The sequence below is a fragment of the Cuculus canorus genome, chromosome 2 (assembly GCF_017976375.1).
Source record: "Cuculus canorus isolate bCucCan1 chromosome 2, bCucCan1.pri, whole genome shotgun sequence".
NCBI classification, from domain to species: Eukaryota; Metazoa; Chordata; class Aves; order Cuculiformes; family Cuculidae; genus Cuculus; species Cuculus canorus.
In genome coordinates, this window is record NC_071402.1 from 17,954,503 (window position 1) to 17,978,353 (window position 23,851).

General features: G+C 35.0%; 1 protein-coding gene across 3 annotated transcripts in view; it reads left to right on the top strand.

Moving 5' to 3' along the window:
- The window catches only part of CSMD3 (CUB and Sushi multiple domains 3), a 610,540-nt gene that overhangs the window by 94,030 nt on the left and 492,659 nt on the right, over positions 1-23,851 (top strand). For all 3 annotated transcript variants that reach the window (XM_054060149.1, XM_054060147.1, XM_054060148.1), the window contains exon 3: positions 18,087-18,199. In XM_054060149.1, coding sequence (XP_053916124.1) covers positions 18,087-18,199 — 113 coding nt within the window. The remainder of the gene's footprint in view (positions 1-18,086; positions 18,200-23,851) is intronic.

Here is a 23,851-nt window from a genome sequence, read left to right on the forward strand (position 1 = left end):
AATGGTTAGGCGTAAGACTTAAACTGGAGAACCTTTCTCTCTGTCTTAAATTTGTCTTAAATCGCGAATATGATGGCTTATTACTGAAAAGTGGCTCCTATAGATTACATTACAGAGTTTGAATTGAATATATTATCACCTAAGTTTTCTCTCTAAATATAAAATAGGTTATACATTATTTTACGTAAGTGCAAGTTAATGTCAACACTATACTAGAAATTCCTGACTCTGCTGACATGTAAAACCTGCTTTTCCTACTGAAAAAAAACCAAACTAAAAATAAAAAAAAAAAAACAAAGAAAAAAAAACACAAAAAAACCCGCTCAAATCCCAGAGATTATTTTCAAGTGTTTGTAGCATAAAAAAAAAAAAAATCTCCAAATTTGCTGTCAGTTTTTCTGTAGTCACTGCTGGTCTTCAGTGCATCTAAATACATAGCATAAATATATATAAATATAGCAACATAGATAGTTATGCAAAAATATCTTTTTCATTAGGATTTACAGATAGTTTTCAAATTGTAACCATTGATGCAAGTTTTCTCCCACAAAAAAATCAGGAATAAATTCAAACTACAGATTTTTGAAATTAGAAACTATATCATTTCTTAGGTTACTCACTTCATAGGAAGCATGTAGTATGGTACTTGATAATCCAACTCTATAAATATAACCTAGAGGAAAAAGTCATGGTGACATGCTAATCAAGGTAATTACCTGTGATAGCCATTTGATTACTAATAATTGCAAAAATATTCTTTGCCTAGTCACAGTGCCATTGTAAGCATGTTACAGCAGACCATGTGAAAATGAATCATGGCAGTAATATTTTCTATTAATTTTATTTCCTCTGTTATTTCAAGTGATTGTAGGAAGTGAAAATATATCTAAATATAGAATTGAAAACATATTAAAAATATAAAATCATCACAAAGTCCCCTATGCCAAGCAAAAAAATAGCAAAATCAAGTAAACTTTTTTATTGGCTAAAATAGAAAACTCAGCTATGAAAAATATTATTAGCTATATAAACAAGATAAAGTAAGGTTTTTTTTCCCAAATGAAGTACTATAAAATATTGTAAATTGTATTATGTTTCCACATATGAATACTAGGTACATGTCTCATTCTTGGGGTGTGTATTATAAATTCTGTAAGGATGGATATATATAGGGCAAAAAGTTAAATGAACATATCTCTCTTTTTTAAAATTAAAGCAGAAAACAGGAGATTTAACTAGGCTTTTCAATAAAGTTCTGGATGTATTTGTACCTTCTTTTCATAATATTGCTTTCAATATCAACTAAAACTACAAAAACTCCCTCTCAACTAAAATTCTAGACAAGTTCCTGTTTTTATCATAATATTTGCACCTATAATAAGCAAGATTCTGATAGGCTTTTAGCTCTGGACATGCTGAACCTTGGAGTTACATTTAACATACTCATTCAGTTTTATATGAACGATCTAAAAAATTCTCTCTGTCTGTGTTTTGGGTGAAGTAAGTTTAATATTTCTGTGACTAAGGTTTTCTCAAAGGTTGTCTAGGGAAATTAAATTTGGGTTTTTTTCTCGGAGTATTATTGGACATTATTTTCTTGCTGTTTAGAACCAAAACAGGTTATTGATCAATATGCAGTAATACCAGGTTTCATTATTATAGTAATGTGATCCAGATTTGTATGGCAGTGGTTCTTAGCAATAATTTATGTGGTGTAGCAATAAGAAATTTTTAAACAGATATTAAGCCCTGAAGAAGCCATTTCAAAAAAACAGAGGATTTACCATTTTTTTTCCAAGTAATTATAATGTTCAGCACACAAATTTATTTATTCTGCATGTTGTGTGTTGTTGTTCTATTTTTTTTTTAATAAAAGATTTGTTTGCTTAAACAAAGTGCTTTATTTCAGATCAGTATTTAGAGAAGTAGTCAGTTATTCCTAGTATTGAATTCAAAGGTAAAATTTCAAGAAAGATATAGAACAGGAGCAGCCTTCAATGTTGCAAAAAAATCTATTCACTCTATTCACTGTGTAATTAATGAAGTAGATTGTGTCCTGAATGTATTAATTTCACACTTTGCATTATGTGTCTCAGTGATTTGAAAAAGTTACGTTTAGCATTTTGATAAGACATATGCAAACAACGCAGGGACAACAAAAATATTTGATATTTCCTGCACAGTTTTTTTTGTTTGACTGTCTTTATCAGTTAGAGTTTAAAAAAAGTAACAGCTGTAACTGCTCATATTGGTATGAAATGTAGGTAGTGCACTCATCCTCTTTTTTGTGAGGTATCTTGTTTTCAGCAGTGATGATTTCCCTTAAAACTCTTATTTACTCCACTATCTGATTCTTTTTACTGACAACTGTTTATTTAATGCCAGGAGAAGTTACTCATATGTACAATTAATATAACACAACCTAACCTCTTCTTTGATGATTGCAAAATAGGTTAGCTAAGTGGACTAATTTGTATTATATATATATATATTTTTTTTTTTTAAACCTCCCTCCAGTTATTAAAAGGTAGATCCTAGATGCAGACCTGGAAGACCAGTAACTATTTCGAGATGTGCTTTTTATACTTGCATAGGTATTACTCAGTCTTAAATACAGAGACATTTTCTTACTTGTTTTCAGCAAGATTAATAATGTCTTTGAAAATTTGTTTCCTGAAATGATTGTGGTCCTCCAAGCATGAAAATAAATTTATCTGTTTTCTAAAATAGTGTATTTTTAGCACGTAATCAAATATACCTTGTCATATTGGACTTTTCTTAATAGTGTTAACCACATTGTGGAGAGTTTTTTCTTCCTAGAAAGTCTTCACCTTTTTGTTCCATGGGGATGGAAAGAGAAAAACACCACATGCACTGATTGTGGGAGAACGAGAAAGTTAAAAATGGAAAATCCACATTCTCCAAGTCCAATTTTTTAATTTAGATTTTTCTCCCTTGGAAGAATAATCTTATTTTCGATTTTAAAAAAAACATGATTTTCTTAAAAATGCTTTTCACTTTCCTGCTAGAAATTTTGTTATGTCACTTCAGATATTATGATCAATATGGAAGAAATACCTGCTACAAGACTGAAAATGACATGTTTATATTCTTCATGCTTATATAATATGTAGAGTGTGCTTATGTAGTAGACACGTTAATTATAACCTTTTAATTTTCTGGTTTTGTAAACATCATTATGGAGTCTCATTTATGGCTTCATGGGATAAATAGTGCCATGAATGTCACTGCTTTTTTTCCCAGATCCATTTGTCTGAGATTTTAAGATCTGTAAATGATTAATCTTTTCCGTTATATCCTCCTTTTCCTTCACCACTATGTGTCTTATTTGGTTTGCCCCGCTGCCCTATTTTTTCCCATTCTTTTCCTATGTTCTGAATCCATTCCTTCCCCATGCAATTGTATAGTTTTGCTGCTCATCTACCCACCCCTCAAGTGCATTTCTGAATGGATATGGGAAATTGAGAGCTTCATTTCTCACTGCAGTGGTAAAAAAACACATTTTTATACATACTTCTTTCTATACTGCAGTGAATCCAGGCTCAGCCCAGACACTGGGTCCCAGTGCTGGGACAGTCACCTTCCTGTAGCACCCTCTGGACTTTTTCTCTTGCTCCCTGCTGCATATTTTGCCTATATTTTCTCCTTTAAAGTGAATAGGGACCTGTGAGGTAGGTTGCTTTTGACTCAGAATGCAAGTTTTCTGAAAGAAAAGGAATGAAATAAAATCTGTTGGTTTTTTAGCTATTGCAGGCTTTTTTTCTGGCTAATATAACAGATGAATTGGTAGGGTTTATTCTGTTTGTTGCTGTCGCTTGATGACAACTTTATGGACTGAGGCAGTGAGTTTGCAATATTAAAAGCCTAGATTCTGAAATATATGCAGATACCCTGTCCTCCTTCACAAGTCCTACTACTACAACTTTATCTCCGTGCCAGAACAAAATTAACATGTGGGTTGATAATGTCACAAGCATTTTGCTCAGGGATGAATGCCAAAACTCCACAGAATATTTAGTATAAGTTGAAGCTGTTCTGGAAGTTCCTGGCGCCTACAATGGTGATAAGCAAAATACGGCATCTCTCCTTTCCATATTGTGCTATTTTCACACATTAAGGCAGAGTTACAAAAAGGCTCATCTAAAAGCTTGTTATTACTTATAGAAGAAAATCCAGTTCCCATATTCCCCTGATTGGCTGTGTGATCCTTTCCTTCGCTTCTGTTGGCTCTGTCACTCATCAAGCATATCTCTCTGTGGATTGACTTGGCTTTATTTTTAATGGTTTAGTTCATCATGGTGGTTAAATGAATCAATTCAAAGAGAAGTTTTAAAATCACTAGAACCGGTGTGAAGTCATTGTCAGAACTGCAGGAAAATTGGAAGGAGCAGTCTTTCCTCCTTTGGTCTTGAGAAAGCTCCAAGATCTGCTAAGATGTACTGTACATCTTTACCTAGCTGTAAAAGGAAGGACTGGAAGGAATGCCTTGTAAGGACTTTGGACTAATCTAGTCTGGAGGAAAACAGGCTGAGGGACAACCCCCTTCCTGAGAAGGCAAAGTGGAGCACGAGGTTCTTATCAATTCTCGCTGGTATCCAGCTATAGGACACATGGAAATGGTTCAAAGCTGCATCAGAGGAGGTTTAGACTTGAGGAAACATTTCTTTACTGAGAGGGTAGTCAATTGATGGAACAGGCATTCTAGAAAGATGGTCAACTGCCCAAGCCTGTCAGTGTTTACTTAGCCCAGAACTGGTCAGGCAGTTGAAGAAGTTGATCATTGTAGGTCCCTTCCAACTGAAATATCCTATCCTATCCTATCCTATCCTATCCTATCCTATCCTATCCTATCCTATCCTATCCTATCCTATCCTATCCTATGAATAAATTATGTTATAATATTCTAGCTGCCAAAGGGTAAAAGTATGTACTGCTTGCTTCATCATTGTTGAATTCTTGTTGCTTTAAGGATGTAAAATATTTCTGAGTGCTCTAAAATATTTGCTTTGATATGTTTTGTTCTGACCAGTTCTCCTATTCAAGAAGCCGGAAAAACCTCATCCTAGAGATTTCTAAAGACTATTTGTATGGTAGTGAACTATCTGGTTGTTCTCACTTAGTGTTTGAAGTTCTTTCTATTTTTTATATATTAAAGTGAATTGACTGTTATAGGGAAGATAATTATTTATAAAGTCTGCTTCATTTCTGATGCTAAAAAAAGTGTGAAGATTTGTATAATAAAAGTTTCACATTGATAATGGATGATGGTAGTTTTCAGAAGCATGCTTTGTAAAGAATATAATGATGGTGCCAGAACCTGATGAGTAATTTATTGTTTAGTTCAAAGCAGCTGTTCAATTAAAAACGTTCAGCCTCGACCTATGATCATTATTTTAAAATAATAGATCGCATAAGCCGTTTTGCATTTTGACAGGGAAAAATTATCATTTGACAAAAATAAATTAGTTCATAAATCATATGTTGTTTTGTTAATGAATTTTTGAATAAAGCATAAGATATTTTTATTAACATTTTCAGTGAGAATAAAACTTGATCTCAGTCAGCTACTTCTGCTCAATCTTGTTTGCTTTGCTTTATAGGTTAAGATAAACTTTATTGACTTAATTTAAACTGATTGAATAGATATATAAAAAGTGTAGGAGTTACTACTAAATGCAAATGAATCGGGATTCTTTTAAAGAAGCTTTTACATTCCTCACTTTCTGCCTAATTCAATGAGTTCGTAGTTGCTGCCTTGGAAAGAAAATTGGAAGACCAAACACCTGTTGAATTTTAACAGGACACTGCAGATCAAGCTTACAATACTCTCAGCCGCAATTCAACACCTTTATAACTTAACAACATGCACATGCACACCCAAAAACTTAAACACTAATTGGATTCAGCGGTAATTGTCTATTACTCAGTAGGGAAGTGTTTTCTCTTTCCAATACCCTTTTGAGATTTCCAAAATGTTTGTCCTGAACTGATGTGTAAGAAAGAACATTAGAGTTGGTGGTGGGTTGACGTTGGCTGGCTGCCCAGTCACTCCATCGCTCCCACTCAAAAACAGGACAGCAAGAGAAAATAAGATGAAAAAATTCATGGGTCAAGATAAAGATGGGGAGATTACTTACCAATTACTGTCACAGGAAAACCAGAATAAATTTGGGGAATATTAATTTAATTAATAACAACTGAAAAGATGGTTGTATGATGAGAAATAAAACTAAAAACTAAAACATCTTCTCCCCGTTCTGACCCTTTTCTTCCCAGACTCAACTTCATTATTATCTCCTCTACCTTCCCTCTCCCTCAGTAGCACAGGGAATATAGGAAACGTCAGGTTATAATAATTGGTCCATAATCATTTCTTTTTTCTCCTCAATTTTTTCCCTGCTCTGGGTCGTCCATGGGCTGCTCCAATGTGGGTTGTCTCCATGGGCTTCAGTTACTTCAGAGAATATCCATCTGCTCCTCCATGGGCTACATCATGGGTACTGTAGCATGGGCTTCAGGGGAATCTCTGTTACATTGCCTGGAGGACCTACTCCTCTTTGTCTGACCTTCATGTTTACAGGTCTGTTTTTCACACATTTTTCCTCACTCCTCACTGAACAGTGTTTTGCTCCTTCATAAATATTTTTTCCTAGAGGCACTGCCAGCTCAGCTTTGTCTCGCAGTGGGTCTGTAGTGGAGCTGGCTGAAACCAGCTGTGTCCAGCATGGGGCAACCCCTCTCCTCTCCTCACAGAATCTCTCCCACTACCAAAACCTTAACACATGCACCCAACGCACACATGAAATACATGCATTACAGAGCCTCAGTTTAACTCACTGTGTGACGATTGATTTCTTGAACTGTGAGATTTTCATATGCCTTCTAAACCTCTAGCAATTCTTTCAGTGATGCACTGCTAAACTCTGAATTTACTCATAGCTACATGTTCAATCCTTTTCTGAATTCTTCTAAACTCTTGGATTAGTAAAAGAACTAATTCAACAAGGCAATTGAACTTCAGCTTATCAGTTTTAATTTGTCATTTTTAAATTTCATAGAATTCTTTCTATTATTAAAGAATTAATAGCTTTTCTTTAAATTAGAATAGATGATGATTGATTATTTGAGTACTATAGGAAAACATATACGAGGTCAATGGAAAATACTGAAGAAGGAAGGATTAAAAAGGAATCTATTACAGTTTTAATTATTCTGGACTATTCTACTTTCTAATACAATATTGGAAATATAGTTAGAACATATCTGCAAAAAGACAGAAATGCGAAGTATAAGTCATTATTTTTCCCTCCAAACTTCATTAATAAGTCTAAGTAGTGACTTGATTGCCATCATGAGCAATTTTGAAGTCCATCAGACTTCTTTTGGAGCATATTTGATCCTCTCTTGGATTACTTAAAATTGCTCCTTGACTTTTTAACCTTCGGTGTTCTTGAAAATTGTTATTTGGACATAGTCTGAATGCATAGGTAGGTACATAGAATATGAATATTGAGAAAAGGCCTCAGCATTGAAGAGTTACAGGGAAACCTTGCTCTGACAGTTAATAGAACAGTCAGAAATATATAATCACAAAAATATTGTTTACATGATCCATCAGATTAGGTATGAGACTCTCAGATCTTCAGAAATTCAAATTCATATGTACAGTGTCAATAATATTATTTTACTCTTAGAGTTGTTCTGGTATGATAATATTAAAAACACCTCCCTCCCCCCCCTTTTTTTAGTGTGAAACTTCGTTTTTATCATTCTTCTTTATAAAGAAGAAATAAAAATAATTAAAAATGAAAATCTCAGAAAACCCACTCTGAAGGTATATTGGAAACTAAGGAAAGGAAGGTGTCTTTGTGAATGTAGAAATACTCTTGTAAGATCTGTACAAGAAATAAATAGTAATATTTACTAACAAAGTTTTATAGCTTTTTTATGTGGGAATTATTTTATTTTTACTGGAGTGATGATAAGGAACAAAATTAATCCATTTGTTCTAGTGAAATTTATATTTCACCGTCAGGCAGTTTTGTAGATTGACATTAGACATTGTGCATTTCAACTTTGGCAAACTCTGTTCTTTAGTGTTGTCTTCTGAGCTCGGTTTTGTTGTCCGTCCCCTCAACTAGAGCTCCAGGGAGACCTTATAGTGGCCTTTAAATACTTAAAGGGGCTTGTAATAAAGATGGGGACAGACATTTTTTAGTAGGGCTTGTAGCGATAGGACAAGATGTTATGCTTTTAAATTAAAACAGGGTAGATTCTGACTAGATATAAGAAAGAAATTCTTTACAGTGAAGGTGGTGAGACACTGGAAGAGGTTGCCCAGAGACACCATTGATACGCCACCCCTGGAAACATCCAACATCAGGCTGTATTGGGCTCTAAGCAACTTGGTCTAGTTGAAAATGTCCCTGATCACTGCAGGGGTAGTTGGGCTTGTAGACCTTTAAAGGTCCCTTCCAATCCAAACCATTCTTTGCTTCTGTGATTTTATTTAAATTGACTATTATAAAGAACTGTCTCCCTACAGTGATTAGGGCTTTTAAAACAAATCTGAATCCTGGTCTCCTATTCCTTAGACCTGTTTCTTCACAGAGAGAACAACACTTTTGGACTTTAGCGTGTGTTTTGAGGATAAACATGTTAGAAATGCAAAGACCTCTCTCCTGTGGTATTTGTAGTCTCTTAGGTATGTTACTTAGATTAGGTGAAAGAGGCTATTATTACACAGAACAATTTGAATCATACATAGTACGTCTCATACAAAATTAAGCATTGGATCTGACTGCCCAAAGAGGCTGGGCCTTCTCCTTGTGGATTTTAAAGACTCAACTGTATGAAGCCCTGAGCAACCTGATCTGACCTCAGACCTGTCCATGCTTTGAGCAAGAGACTGGAATCGAGATCTCCTGAAATCCCTTCCAACCTTATTTACCCTGTTTTCTTGTGTTGTGGAATGAATATTTTAGGATATCCAAGCAATCTTTCTACAGTGACTTTCCTGTGATTGTTTTATATGTTTCTACAGGGACAATTTTTTTATTTATTTACTTGGCAAGATCAATGTAATTTTGGTGAACTGCATGGGAAGACCAAAACTCTATCTAGTTTACACTGGACATTGAGACACTAAAGATGCTAAAATGATTAAAGCTGAATCTCTGATTAGGCTGTGGAACTTAATACAGAAATCTAATATAATCATAGAATCATCATAGAATCATAGAATGGTTTGAGTTGGAAGGGACTTTAATAATCACCCTCTGCCATGGACAAGGACGCCTCCCACTGGATCAGGCTGCTCAAAGCCCCATCCAACCTGGCCTTGAACACTTCCAGGGATGGGACATCCACAATTTCATTGGGCAACCTGTTCCAGTCCCTCATCATCCTCATGGTCAAGAAATTCCTCCTTAGGTCTAGTCTAAAACTTCCTCTCTGCAACTTATAGCCATTGCCCCTCATCCTATCACTACAGGCCTTTGTAAAAAGTCCCTACCCAGCTTTCTTGTATGACCCCTTCAGGTACTGGAAGGCCTCTATAAGGTCTCCTTGGAACCTTCTCCTCTCCAGGCTGAACAACCCCAACTCTCTCAGCCTGTCCTCATATGGGAGGTGCTCGAGCACTCTGATGATCCTTGTAGCCCTCCTCTGGACCCATTCCAATAGTTCTATATCTTTCTTATATCGAGGACTGCAGAACTGGACACAATACTCCAGAGTTGGCCTTCTGGGTTGCAAGTATGGATTGCTGGTTTGTGTCAAGCTTCTCATGAATCAGCACCCCCAGCCCTTCTCTGCAGGGCTGCTCTCAATCGCATCATTCCCCATCCTATAATGAAACTGCAGATTGCCCCAATCCAGGCATAGAACCTTGCACCTGGCCTTGTTGAACTTCATGAGATTCACATAGGTCCACTTATCCAGCTTGTCCAGCTCACTCTGGATGATATCCCAGCCTTCTGGGGTGACAATTGTACCACTCAGCTTGGTATCATCTGCAAACTTGCTGAGACTGCACTCAATCTTGCTGTCTATATCACTGATGAAGATATTAAACATCACTGGTCCCAGTACAGACCTCGGAGGGACACCACTTGTCACAGATCTCCATCTGGACATTGAGCCATTGACCACTACTCTCTGAATATGACCATAAAATTAATTTCTTATCCACTGAACAGTCCTCCCATCAAATCCATATCTCTCCAATTTAGAGAGAAGGATGTTGTGAAGGACTGTATAAAAGGCTTTACAGAAATCTAGATAGATCACATCCGTTGGTTTTCCCCTGTTAGTTGTTGGTTTCCCTGGTTACTCTATCACAGAAAGACACTAGGTTGGTCATACAGGACTTGCCCCTGGTGAAGCCTTCCTGACTGCCTCTAATCACCATCCCATCCTCTACGTGCTGTAGCATAGCTTCTAGAAGGAACTATCCCATCATCTTCCGAGAAACAGAGGTGAGGCTGACAGATCAGTAGTTCCCATGGTGCTCAATTCTGCACTTTTTATAAATGGGGACAATGTAACTCTTCTTCCAGTCATCAGGGACTTCTCCTGACTGCCTTGTCTTTTTAAATATCAGGGAGAGTGGTTTGGCAACCACACCTGCTAATTCTTTCAGGACTCTGAGATGCATTTCGTCAAGTCTCATAGGCTTATAAATGTTTAGGTTCCTCAGGCAATCACAAACCTCATCCTATCCTACAGTGCATCTCCATCATGTTGTCCATTGACCCAAGAAGGGTAAGGAAAGCAGTTGTCAGTGAAGACTCAGGCAAAAACATTGTTGAGTACTTCATTCTTCTCCTCATCTGTTGATACGAGCTCACCATCTTCATTCATCAGAAGGGGTATGCTTTCTAAGCTTCCTTTCCTGATTGACATACCTGTAGAAGCCCTTCTTGTTAGTCTTCACGTCCCTCGCCAAGTTCAGCTCCAGCTGTGCCTTGGCTCTCCTGACCCCATCCCTGCACAAACGGGCAGCGTTCCTATATTCTTCACAAGTTCCCTGTCCCTGCTTGCACTGCTTGTGCAATTCTCTCTTGCTCTTCAGTTTGACCACCAGGTCTCTACTCAGCCATGCTTGTCTCTTCTCTGTCTGATTTCCTGCATCTGGGAACTGAGCACTCTTGTGCTTTATGGAAAGCATGCCTAAATATTTACCAAACCTTGTCCTCAAAGGCCACATCCCTGGGGGTCAGGTATAGCACGAGATTTACTTCAGACTAAATGACCTGTATGACTTCATCTGTGGAATATGGACTATTCAGTTTCAGGGAAGGAGAAGCATTGTGTTGATATGTTCTGGACTACTTTAAAGGTGCATGCTGTCATTCAAAAGCAAAAATATATGTAGGTAACTTCATTCTTTAGAGTAATTAAATTTATTAAATCCTCAAAACCAGAAGACCACTGATGTTTTACTAATGTATTCAACTTTTAATAATGTATTCAATAATGTATTCAAAGAACTGGGTAGCGAAATGCATACTTTAATTTTTGAAAGCACATTACTTTGCCTTTCCTAGCTTTCCTTTTGACTACTTTTTATGACTGACTGCAGCTGCTACTTTACTGGTTTTCAGGGTGTTCGGAACTTTCTACTGGTAGATGCTTAGTTTGCTGTTCAGAGATCAGAGGTGCTTACTGTTCTTATGAATTGTTATGAAAAAGACATCAGAAAAAAAGACCATAAAACAGACTGAAAGGGAAACAGATGCTAGATTTTACACTGACAAGAAAACATGTAATTCTAACATGGCAGTCAAAATCTGGGATGCCACACTTAAAATTCACACTTTATTAAGTAGTTATATTTTCTCTCCAATGTCTTGGTATTCAAAATAAGAAAATGTCACGACATGTAGAAGTAAGGTCATAGGGTCCTCAGAAACAAAACTTCAGAAGACAAGAGTAAAACTGCGCCTAGAAAAAACACTGAAGAAGCCTTTTATTTCAGTCAACCAGATGCTGATCACAGCAAATGCAGTAGCAAATTGTGTGAGAAAAACATGCTTTTATCTTAAAAAATACAAATAAGCAATCCATTCTGCTGAAGACTTCTATGATTCCCTACGTCCCCAGCCCCCCAGTAATCAAAGCTAGTGCAAAAATATTAAACAGGACTTTGGCAGGAAAAAAAAAAAACAACTGATGTTACTAAATTTTAAATTGAATCTATGTAACATCAGGCTAGTCAGATGTTAAATCTAATCATCTGCTACTTAGAAAATGAATTAGAAGTATGTATGAATACATAAACACACAAACAGGACTTCACCAGTTAATTATGAATTCATCAGCATGTAGTCCAACAAGACCAAGCCTCAGCAGTACCTTACTAAGTTTAAGCTGTATTTATTTGGTAAGTGTTAAATGCTAGTGTCTGCATAAATAGTGTACAATAAGGTACTGGACATAGCAGCAAATGCCATAACTGGTAGGATGATTGTATTTATTTTAATGGGAGAGATCCATTGGTTATGCTGCTTCATTATTTTATGTGCTATGAATTTAAAGAATAGTATTCTCTGAATATTATAAAGTTACATATGTATCGGTAGAAGTGCATAGTGGAAGAAACGAAAAGTTACCTTAAAATTATAAAAGTAAAGCTACAATTAGGAATATTTTATCTGTGTTTTTAATATATCAGATATTTCAATTTCCTGAAAACAGTTAAATATGGAATAACATTGCTACTGTCTTCCAAAAGCTTGGCTTTATCTATGGGCAAGATTCTCAGTGAAGGTGTAAAAAAGTTCATTTCACCTACTTTTGTTTTATGCTTGATATTTTGCATATTAGACTTCTTCTTTTTACAGAATCTATAATCATCTCCATTTCACATTAAGAATAAACTGTTCTTAGGAGGTGAAAGTAGAAGTGAGACTAGATGGACTCTATTCTCTATTCTTAATGTCCAATTTATAATAAATTGACATGCTGACATATTTTACATTTCTGCATTATTTTACATAAATTAGATGCAAACATTTCTTACACCTGTCAGATTAGCCTAGATCTCTTCCTGTTGCAAAATTCCTATGAGCTAATGAGATCAAGTAAAAGACTACTATTCACTTTAAAGACCTTTTCGTGAATCTCCTTGTATACTATCCAATCCAAAGTGAAGAATTCTATATGAACTGTAGATTCTTTGGAAATCAGTAACAGATTGTAGAAGAGCTAGAATTCTGTGAACCTGGAGGGGAGGAAGTGTGCTTTTAAATTACGTTTTCCAAAAAATACATATTTAAAAGGGTAATCAGTGCTTTGTCAAACAGCAATTATCTAATATATACAGGCAATGAGGGATTGCTGTCATTTTATTTGTCACACTGCAATCTCAAGTAAACAATTTATCCAGGAGCACTTTTGTATGACTAATCAAGACTGCTCTCCATCATTTTGACTTCGCAGTTATGAAAAGATTGCTCTAATTTGATCTTACAGTTGAGAGCTTGTCTTTCCTTGAAGGTTTGTGAGTCTGAAGTCCAGTATGCAGCTAAAAGTTCACTTGACAAATGACTAAAGTTTTATCCTAAGTATCACAGTAGAAACAGAAAAAAAAGATTATTAAACTCCTGAAATTTCCAATCAGAATGCTGAAAAGCTTGGAAACCATAAACCTAAGGTGATTTGTCATTTTAAAATTATGCTATAGGTGGTTAAAAAAAAAGAGACCGAGAAAGATTATAATTACTCTTGGAGTAACAGTCTTAAAATCCACTCAACAAAAGGAAAACAGACACAGAATCAACTGTTCACTTTTGTATGCACATTTTTATGTGAAATTGTAGCATGTGCCAAAACATAGTAACTCAAAGGAAGTAGAGAAACAGTGACACCCACAGTAAGTGACATGTTTGAAGGAAAATTATTATGGAATTTTCAGTCACTTACGAAACAAAAAAAAATATTACTAGAGATTCAGACATAATCAACATTTCTTAGGATGTATTTACTATATTTGAACTAATGGTGACAGAATACCTAGAAATTCCTGCAGACATAAGACAATGTTTTGTTGCAGAGTCCATTTGACCTTTCCATTACTGAAAAAAGATATGAAGACGGAGTCAGAGAACTTCCACACATTCGACACAGATTCCTGCAAAACTAGTCTCTCAGCTGCAAACAGACATCCTTTAGTCACTTTATTTGTATATTGGGAAATTTTCTGCCTCCTGAGTACTCAGAGACAGACTTGAGTGGAGGACTCAAATAAAACGTCTCATTTTGCCAACGAGTTTTAACAATTGAAAAATAACATAATAGTTGTTATTACTACTCCACTTACAATATTACTAACAATTGTGTATTACAGACAAATCTCATTGATAACACAGCTAAAACTGTACAGACACTTCCTGGAATCTACCTCTTTTCTCTTATGGTATTCTTACCTTTCTGATGTCCCCCTGGATCTTCAACAGCTTTGGTTTTCCTCGGGAGGGTGAAGATGGCACCAGTGGGTAGTTATGGTAAACAACCAGCGGGATGAATTCTTTGCCGAAAAGTACAATGATGATGATGGAGATTTTCTTCTCCTCATTCTTGGGTCTTCTTGGGGTTACTTATACGCATATCTTTAATAATATCTCAAATGCCTTTTTCTCTGTCTCCCAGCTACCAAGTGTTTCTGTTCTCAATTCATTCTCATACATTGAGGTGATTACAAAAACATTGCCAAATTCATGTTACCAAAACTACTTGACAAAGCATAATAATTTTACAAATAATATCTAAATTCTAAATATATGTTTTATCTCCACATGTGCTATAATCTTTAATTTCACCATATTTACTACTGGAATTTCAGAATTCCTATAGACAAGTTTTTCAGGAAGAACAGATGGTCTTTTAAGAGTTGAGTGGATAAAGGTATGTTTCAACATTGTCCTGCTCTCCTAGAACTATCTCTAGTTTTTGGGCATCTATGTGGCTGATTTCATACATCAAAATCACAACTTCAAAGTCTACTAGGTGGACACATAATGTGTCCGTTTCCTATGGGTAAGTGGTACCTGAAAATCTTGCCAAGACAGCAGGAGCAACAAAAAAAACATGTGAACACTAAGTAAGCCAATTACAAAACCAAAAAGGGAAAGATAAGAACTGGGTGAATGAAAACACATTTGTATGTGTTTTACATACAAATGAGACCTCAGCTCTGAGGTCAATTTGCTATAGTAGCCAACGAATAATAGGATTATTCCAGATATCTGAGCAAATCGCCCTACATTCTCCTCTGAAGTGTTGATATTTTACCAGGTGATATTTGCATGTTGTTGCACTTTTACTTATTAAAAATTGTAATTAATTACACATCCACAAAATGGATTTTTATAATAAACTTTATAATAAATTTTTAGTGGATTTTTAATATAAATGTGAATCTAGAAACCAAATTAAAGAAACAAGCTGAAACTTTCTGAGAAAATGCAGCATAATGATGGTGACAAAAAGCATACCCTTGAAAACTAAATCATATCAAACAGCTCTAATAATGATCTGTTTTGCGTGAGAGGTTGTAATGTTTGCCACAGTAGTAACATATGTGTTTATTTTAAAAATCCTCCACCCATCTAGCTGTGCATATGTACTACTCACAAAATTAAATAGTATGTATCTTTTTTGCTGGATATGTCTTTATGCCAATAATTCCCTCAAACCGAGTACCTGAATAGATACCAGCCAGACATGCTGTGTGCTGCAAATTAAAGTTTTATTCAAATTCTTGGCTTGGTTTTATGCTAGATCAGCTTACTTTCAAGTCGTGATACGTACCAATGAATTAATGTATTTATTGGTTTATGAATAAGCTAATGGGAAAATTGCACTGATATTGACTTATGAAAGAATTATGCATATGTCCATTTAGGAGAGCTAAGCATTTTCCTAATGTCTTTTAACAAAAATATATTCTCATAATCAAATAAAGAATTTCCTTTCCTAAATATTCTGTAAATAATTCTCCATCTTTGCATATTAATAGAAATTCTTTAACCCAGTCTTTTTTTTTTAATGTCATTATTCATCACAATGCCAATGACAAAACAAAGAATAAGTTCCTGGATACACACAATGATCACTTGCTGCATATATACAGATCTGTCCATACACATCTTTAAATGTCATTGCTAATTTTGTTCATGTTTTTCAATTTTCTGCTTATTATGCTGTGAGTAATAGTATATTATTATTTGTCTTTCATACCTGTCATGATTGTAAACAATAGTGTACATCAACTATAACAATGTCTTTAACAATGGTTACAGTAAGGACATAGGATTATAAATTAATATTTCCTGGAAAAAAAGAGACAGACTATTGTGGGGAGTTTTTTTACCAAAGATGGCTTAAGAAAAAGGCAACAATATAACACCCATTAATTTAGAGTTTCTGTTAAGAATACAAAGTAGATAGTCATCAGAGAACAGTATAAAACATTTTACAATACCTATAGCAAGTAAGTCTTATGGTAAATTACTGGTACACTATATTAGAACTCATCTAAAGATATCTTAACATTAGGAATAAACAAACCATTAAAATAAATGTTAATACAGCTATTAAAATAATTTTTCAGGAAATTATTTTCTGACCTTTCAAATTCTGGGTTTCTGTCCTTCCTTCTGGTGAGAATAGAAATACTGGTAATGGCAGGACATAAATTATTAGTTCATTGCAGAGTAAAACTAAATACAAGCAGCAGAAAGTGTTTTAAAGCAACATTAAACACCATTGCAGTTTGCAGTACTTATATCAAGCAAAATTAAAAATATATACCACTTCTTCTAGTAAAAATTATCTCTGTGAATTTTATTTAATAATTTATTATTTTACAATTGTTTTTTAACAAAGTGGTGAAGAATTTTGGAGGTTGGTTGTGCAAGTGCACATTTCAAATATAGCAGTAATGATAATGACTGTAAGTACAAAAAGAAAAAACAAATTCTTGGCTGGATTATCTGATCTCGTCAGGTCTCTTTTTTCTTAATTTTTCTACAATTCTAAATGCAAAGTAATAAGTAAAAACAGGGCAAGGCTACAAACACATGAAAACATTTTAACGTTGATCATTAATAAAATAAATAATCCTTACCCACTACACAGTTTGCCGCACATGGCTAACTGGACTGCCACGGTATGTCTAGATTTCTCTGGTGAGCATCCACAGCTACATAATTCAACTTGTTTACATATTTTTGTCTAGTAAATGCTATGATGTTTGTTATTCTGGTATGAACTCTGATGAGGTTATTCTCCTAGAAGAGTGAAAGTAAGTGCTATCCTGTGTACATCAAATGAAAAGAATGTGTAGAGCTGAGATCAGTAGAGCACATTAGCACTGCTGTGAGTGCACAAAAAAATATCCTTTAATCTGCATCTCAGACATAGTAGTTTTAATAAAACAAAATCAAACCAATCAACCAAACAATCTTGAAACTTCTTGCAGGTGAGCTTTCTTTATGGATGTTTGATTTCACAATGATGCTCTTTAAATTTCCTCTGAGTTGAAAGAAGAAATATTTTCTCTGAGGCTAAAGTACATGTTTAAATAATCCTAAAATTTTCTTATTAAACTGAGTCATGGTCTCCTTTCTTACTTTATATTACTACAGAAAATTCTTCCACTACAAATTTTAACAAAAGTCTATGTAAAATACATCATGACATAGATGTTTGAACATATAACCTTAAGTAGTGCAAATTGGCTGGTGGTTTGTGGGTTTTATTCTCATCTATTTTTTTCAGTCTGGACCATTTTAAAGTCCATTTTCTGTGTATTACTATAATTTCTACTAAGTACTGTTTTCTCAAACTGATGTATGTTACCTGGTTCAGTGCCCATGAAAGCTGCTAAAATTTTATATTTGTTCCTTAAACTATCATATAAAAATAGTTTTCTCAACATAAGCTACATACTTTTAAGACAGTTGCCGTTTCCATGATGAAATATTTTTTTGCAACAGCAACACGTCACACACAGTTTGATTTTTCAGACAATTAACCATGAGTTATTTTTTGTTTCTTAGGTTAACAGGATTTCATCTTCCTCCACCTGTGACAAGCACAAAATCTGTATTTTCACTGCGCTTGACAAGTGACTTTGCAGTTAGTGCTCATGGGTTTAAAGTTTACTATGAAGGTAAGACATTCTTAATAAAAGATTCTGGATTTTTTTCTCTGATCCCTATACATTATAAAACCAAATGTCCAACAAAAATGTGTGCTAATATACACATTTATTACCCTATCCAATACACATTTATAACCTTATCCAACTTACAATGTTTGGTTTTCATGCAGTCATTCAGATGCGTAGAATTACATGTGAAGCCAAAATACGTAAAACTTTATTATCTGTATTCTCATACAGACACAAATGTTTTAGGAAATTTACATTAATAATGACAAATTCTTTCACTTTTGAAATACATAATCATAATCTTTCTGGTCTTTCTAATGTATGCTTATACAAATTAAAGCAAAGACACAACTAGTTACTCCTCAATTTCACTAACTACTTGTATTCTTATCCACAAGTCGTATGGATGGGTTCCTTCTCATACTTTTGCATAGGAGAAATGCTGACTCAGTGCTGTGAACTGACACAAAATGACTTCCTTATGGCAGTTTTCACAGCTGTCTACAGTTTTCATACAGACACTGAGGTAAATGAGCAGACACACATATTACTGAAGTCCAGGAGCTCATAGTATTGTATGTTCCAGGAAGGATCTTGTTTATGACCAAACTCACTTTAGTCATGTTTGAAGAGTTGGGATATATCATTCAGACAGCTTTGTTTAATCAATTTCTTGGCATTGAGACTATGAACTCTAACATGTTTTCACAGGATGTAAACAGTAAACAGAAACTGGTTTTTTTTTTCTCTTTTTCCTTTCTTTTATTGTTTGGAGTGTTGATCTCTCCATTTTTTAAAACTGATGTAAATGCATCTGATTTTTCTACTTCCATTAAGTGTATCTGTCAGGAGGCCAGGAGCTATAGTAACGTGTCTGGAGAAACTCTAAGACCAGTCCCACCTGAACAGAAACTGGTGTCTGAGAAAGTAACCATCTGAGTAACACTTTGGTAGCTAGCAAAATATCCAAAAACTGTTAATGCAATAAGGGCTGCCGTAGAAATACAGATCAGAATGACTCTGTAGTAAAATGTATTTAGTCACTGACATAGTTTGTCTTCAGGTATGATGTATTAGAATACTACTCCATGTAGAAATTCCCTCCTATATGTAGTAAAGATACAAAACGAAAAACATATTTTCAGGCTTTGTACCTTGAATTATTGTAAAAAAATAAATGAAGCAATTACACACACTCTATTCTTCTGGCTTGCACAAAAGCAAGAGGTAATTTGCAAAAAGTCAGGCTATGTCTAACTGGTTTTGGCTGGATTATAGCTACTTTGTAGTCTGTTAATTTAAATAAAGTATAACATTTGCTTTTTGGCTGGATTTTAGCTACTCTCTAGTCTGTCACTTTTTCAAGTGTTCAGTAGCAGCATTTTTTCAAAAAACTTATATAGAAATTCCTATGAATTATTAACTATGTAGAATACAGTATATACTTGTCTTATGCATATTAGAAAAATATGAAGCATTTTTTATTATTGATTTGGCACCACAAATTGGGAAATTAAAATTCACTATATATGTGGTATCAGCTCTGTCTTTATACATTGTTTGCCAAAAGGATTTGCACTAATGCTAACAGTATACTATGCATTTCAGTTATGATAGAGAATGATTAAACCTGAAATGGAAGATCACCAATAGAGTTCAGTTTGCACATAGGCCTGTCTCGTCGTGTAGTTCCTTTCGAGGCTAAAATAATGTGCTGACTAATAGATATAAAGCTTCCTAATGACTTATAAGTGTGGGGATATTCTACCTTTGAACACAGAAATTAGCATAAACATGTTACCTTGAAATTGATACTCACGTTTTTTTGAATCTGAGGCTTTATTTTGAAATCAGGAATACTGAAAGAATTTAGACTAGACTCTAGAGTTTCAGTTCAGCGGAGTCTTCCTTACTTTGTCCAGATTTACTGTTTTTAAGAGCTGTTTCAAATCTGCTTCATTCAATGAAAGAAATTTTCGTCCGATTCCTGATTTTCTGTCTTCGTATGAAGCTACCTGTCTTTTTAGCCAGCTAGCAAAGAAATGAAAACTCATTACATACATTCATTTCATGCATCATTCCTTGACATCAGAGAATAAACGTATTTAAATGATAATCACATCAGGGCAATCTCCACTTCTGATCTTGTACACTTTTTGAATGTGTATAACCCTGCAATCAACATTTTCCAGTCTGCTTCTACCTAGCATCCAATTTATAAGAATTTTGATTGCCCAATAGCACCTTTTTAGCTTCCTGATGAAACATCTGCATACTTAGTACCTGTAAATATCAGACCACATACTTAAGTGCTTCATTATGGATTTGTAATTTGAAACCTAAGACAGAAATTATTTGCAGCCTATCATTACAATAATGTGAAATGATAGACAGAGATAGTAGAAGAGGGCAGGATGAGCAGTAGGGATGTATATCTGAAAGGATTAGATCCAGGTGTGATTTGAAAAAGAAGGAACATGCCTTTTATAATCAGTGATCATTTAAATTACTTTCTTTTGAAATGTTTGGAAATAAAGGACATAGGCAGGTGGTTAGATTAGATGTAGTACTGTTCACTATATTTAAACAAAAAATATCCCCCCCAAAAAACGCAAATAAGAAAAAAAATCAACGTCATCTCTTTCTTTGACCTCCCATCCTTCTCAAAATATTTGTAAAGAGCTGAAAGTTGCTAAGAAACTCCAGGGCACCTGACAGTATCTGTGACAACTATGAATCTGCTGTAGACTTTCTTGATCATAACATAGAGAACATATTATTTTTCTGGTCTGCTGAGAATAAAAATGTGTATCAAAATGTATAAAATTATAACATCAATAGAACTACTGTGCATGGGCCAAGCCCCTGGAATTACATCCAGTCAAACTAAGCACACAATGGATCATAGAAATACCCATTCTGTCCTCCTACTATCAATATCAGGCTTTTGTCTGTACCATCCACCCCTCCATGCTTCTCTCCTTCTTTTTCTCATTCTGACTTTCTTTCTTACCTCACTGTTAAGGGGCGTATTTAGGTTGGCTTTGTGCAGTTGTGCAGATACTTCTTTATGTTCAGTTTCTCTGTTATTTGAGAAAGAAAGCATCTGAGAAATAGAGAAATGTACCTCTCTATATAGCACAATACCTTGGAGAAAAGGGATTTCATGACAGAAAACTGAAACAAAAAGAACAAGCCTTCACTTACAGTGGGAATAGAAAATGGTGGGATGAATTGAAAATTAAGGGTAGATTTTAAGAAAAAACTGAGCTACCATATTAGCAGCAGCAATTTATCATTTTGTCACTGTCTAGAGACACAGCTTTGCTGGCTGGAACAAGGAATGGGGGAGTTACAAGTCCACAGATTCCATGCCTGTGTTTTTTTCTGGAGAGGTTTCTGGCATCTTTTCTTTCTTTTTAGCAGCTTTCAGGGTCTGCGTAACATGATGGATATTAATGTATGAAGGAAAAATGCTGTACCTAATCCCTTATTTGATCATTTAGGCCAAGTCACAGTATAATTGTGTACCTTTTATCTTATTCCTGATATGATTATTTTGGTTTTGAAATAGAAGAATTTAATGCACTTTTCTATTTCCTCTTGTCCTGAGATACATAAACAGCTTTATTCTTCGAGAGCACGGGAAGGGAAACACAGCTGCTGAGAAAGAAAGCAACATAGCAGCTTGGCCCATAGAGCAAGGGGTTTCAGTGAACTTAGTCCTGCTTTGAACAGTCTTCCTTTTATTCCTACTGGGTTATTTTACAGCTATTAAACAGGTAGTTGACCTCATTAAAACCATTGACTTCATTAACAAATTTACTGCTAGAATTTACGGCAATCTTTATTCAAGGTAAATACAATAGGCTTTTTTGTGCTTTCCTGTTGATCATGGGGAAGAAAATATACATTATTCTTACAGTGAAACCTTTGAATGTCCTGGGCAGGAATTATAATTATTTATGATAATGTTATGGAATATAATTTTATCTCTTTTGTACTGCTACAAATGTTTTTAAGGTGGAATTACAAACCTGAATTACTAGATGGTGTATAAATAATTAAATGGTATTCATGTTTGTACTGGAGTGCGTTACAAGAATCCAGCAATTCTGCTGAAATGTTTTAGAGAGGAGTTTGAGAGCAATGTTAAAAATTTCAAGACTGATCTCATCTTTATGGATAATGGGAGAGGGGGCAGAAAACAAGGGAGCAGATGGTGTTTATTAACAGAATAAGATTTCTATCTAGTTACTTCTAGGGACCTATCATGCATTTCTTTCAGTAATATTAAGAAAAATTGCTAGCTAATGTAAGGGATTATTGCAGCATGTATATCAGAAATACTAGTAGGATTTAGTGCCAGGATGTGTATGCTAAAAATAATTTTGGCAGTTGGTGTAGAGACAGAGTATATGAACAAAAAAGATGATATATTTTTAGCTTTCCTGAATATCAGAATTCAGAAATATAGTTACACATTTGGATTAGGATTTATTATCTAAATTTTGGATTTAGGTAATATTCATGAAGTATTACCTGTATTAAGCTAATAAAATCACTACTAACTTCACATAAAAAATCAAAGAGGTAAAAATGAATTATTGTTTAGTGTTGGAGTGGTCTCTATAAAAGGTTGACTCAAAAATGTTTGCCGGGATGGAGTTATAAAAGCCACAGCCTTTAAACTGTAAAGTTGCCACCAGGCTACCTGACAGATACTACAGTTTGGGGTTTTTTTAATTCAGATATTGCCATGGCTGCTGTGGGTATGGCTGCTCTCTGCCATTAGGTTGCTTCAGCAACCCCTGAATAAGAAATGAGTTTGGCCACCACAGGAAGGGAAGGGAAGGGAAGGGAAGGGAAGGGAAGGGAAGGGAAGGGAAGGGAAGGGAAGGGAAGGGAAGGGAAGGGAAGGGAAGGGAAGGGAAGGGAAGGGAAGGGAAGGGAAGGGAAGGGAAGGGAAGGGAAGGGAAGGGAAGGGAAGGGAAGGGAAGGGAAGGGAAGGGAAGGGAAGGGAAGGGAAGGGAAGGGAAGGGAAGGGAAGGGAAGGGAAGGGAAGGGAAGGGAAGGGAAGGGAAGGGAAGAGAAAAATAATTGAAACACCTGTTTTGAAAATGAAACATACTACATCTAACAAGAAAACATGAAAACATTAAAAGAAAATCTAAATTTTTAATTTTTACTTGCATTCAACCTGTTGGATAACAAGAAAGAAAAAGGTGCTGGAGATTCTTTCTTTTGGATGAAAGTACAAGTATTGTCACATTGTCTAGGAAGTCACATAAAATTCTTTAGTATATCCTTCTGGTGTTGGAATGCTACCTGTGGGTGGAAAACTTCCAAGCAATGCCTGTTCATAGACTTGTATCTACTCTAGAGAGCATGCCATGCAGAAATAAAATTTCTGTATATTCAGGGAAATAGAAAATATGAAAGATGACTATAAGGTTTTGACTTTATAGTACCATTCTTCAAGATACTTATTAACACAGTAAATAGTTCTGAACTACCATGGTATAGGGTAAACAAAGAGAAAGTTACAATTTGCAATATTTTGAAACAAGTGTTGCAAATTAATAGACCTTATCAAATCATAAGCAAAGTTTAGAGAAGGAATAAAAAAATAAATATGCAAGTTATAAAACA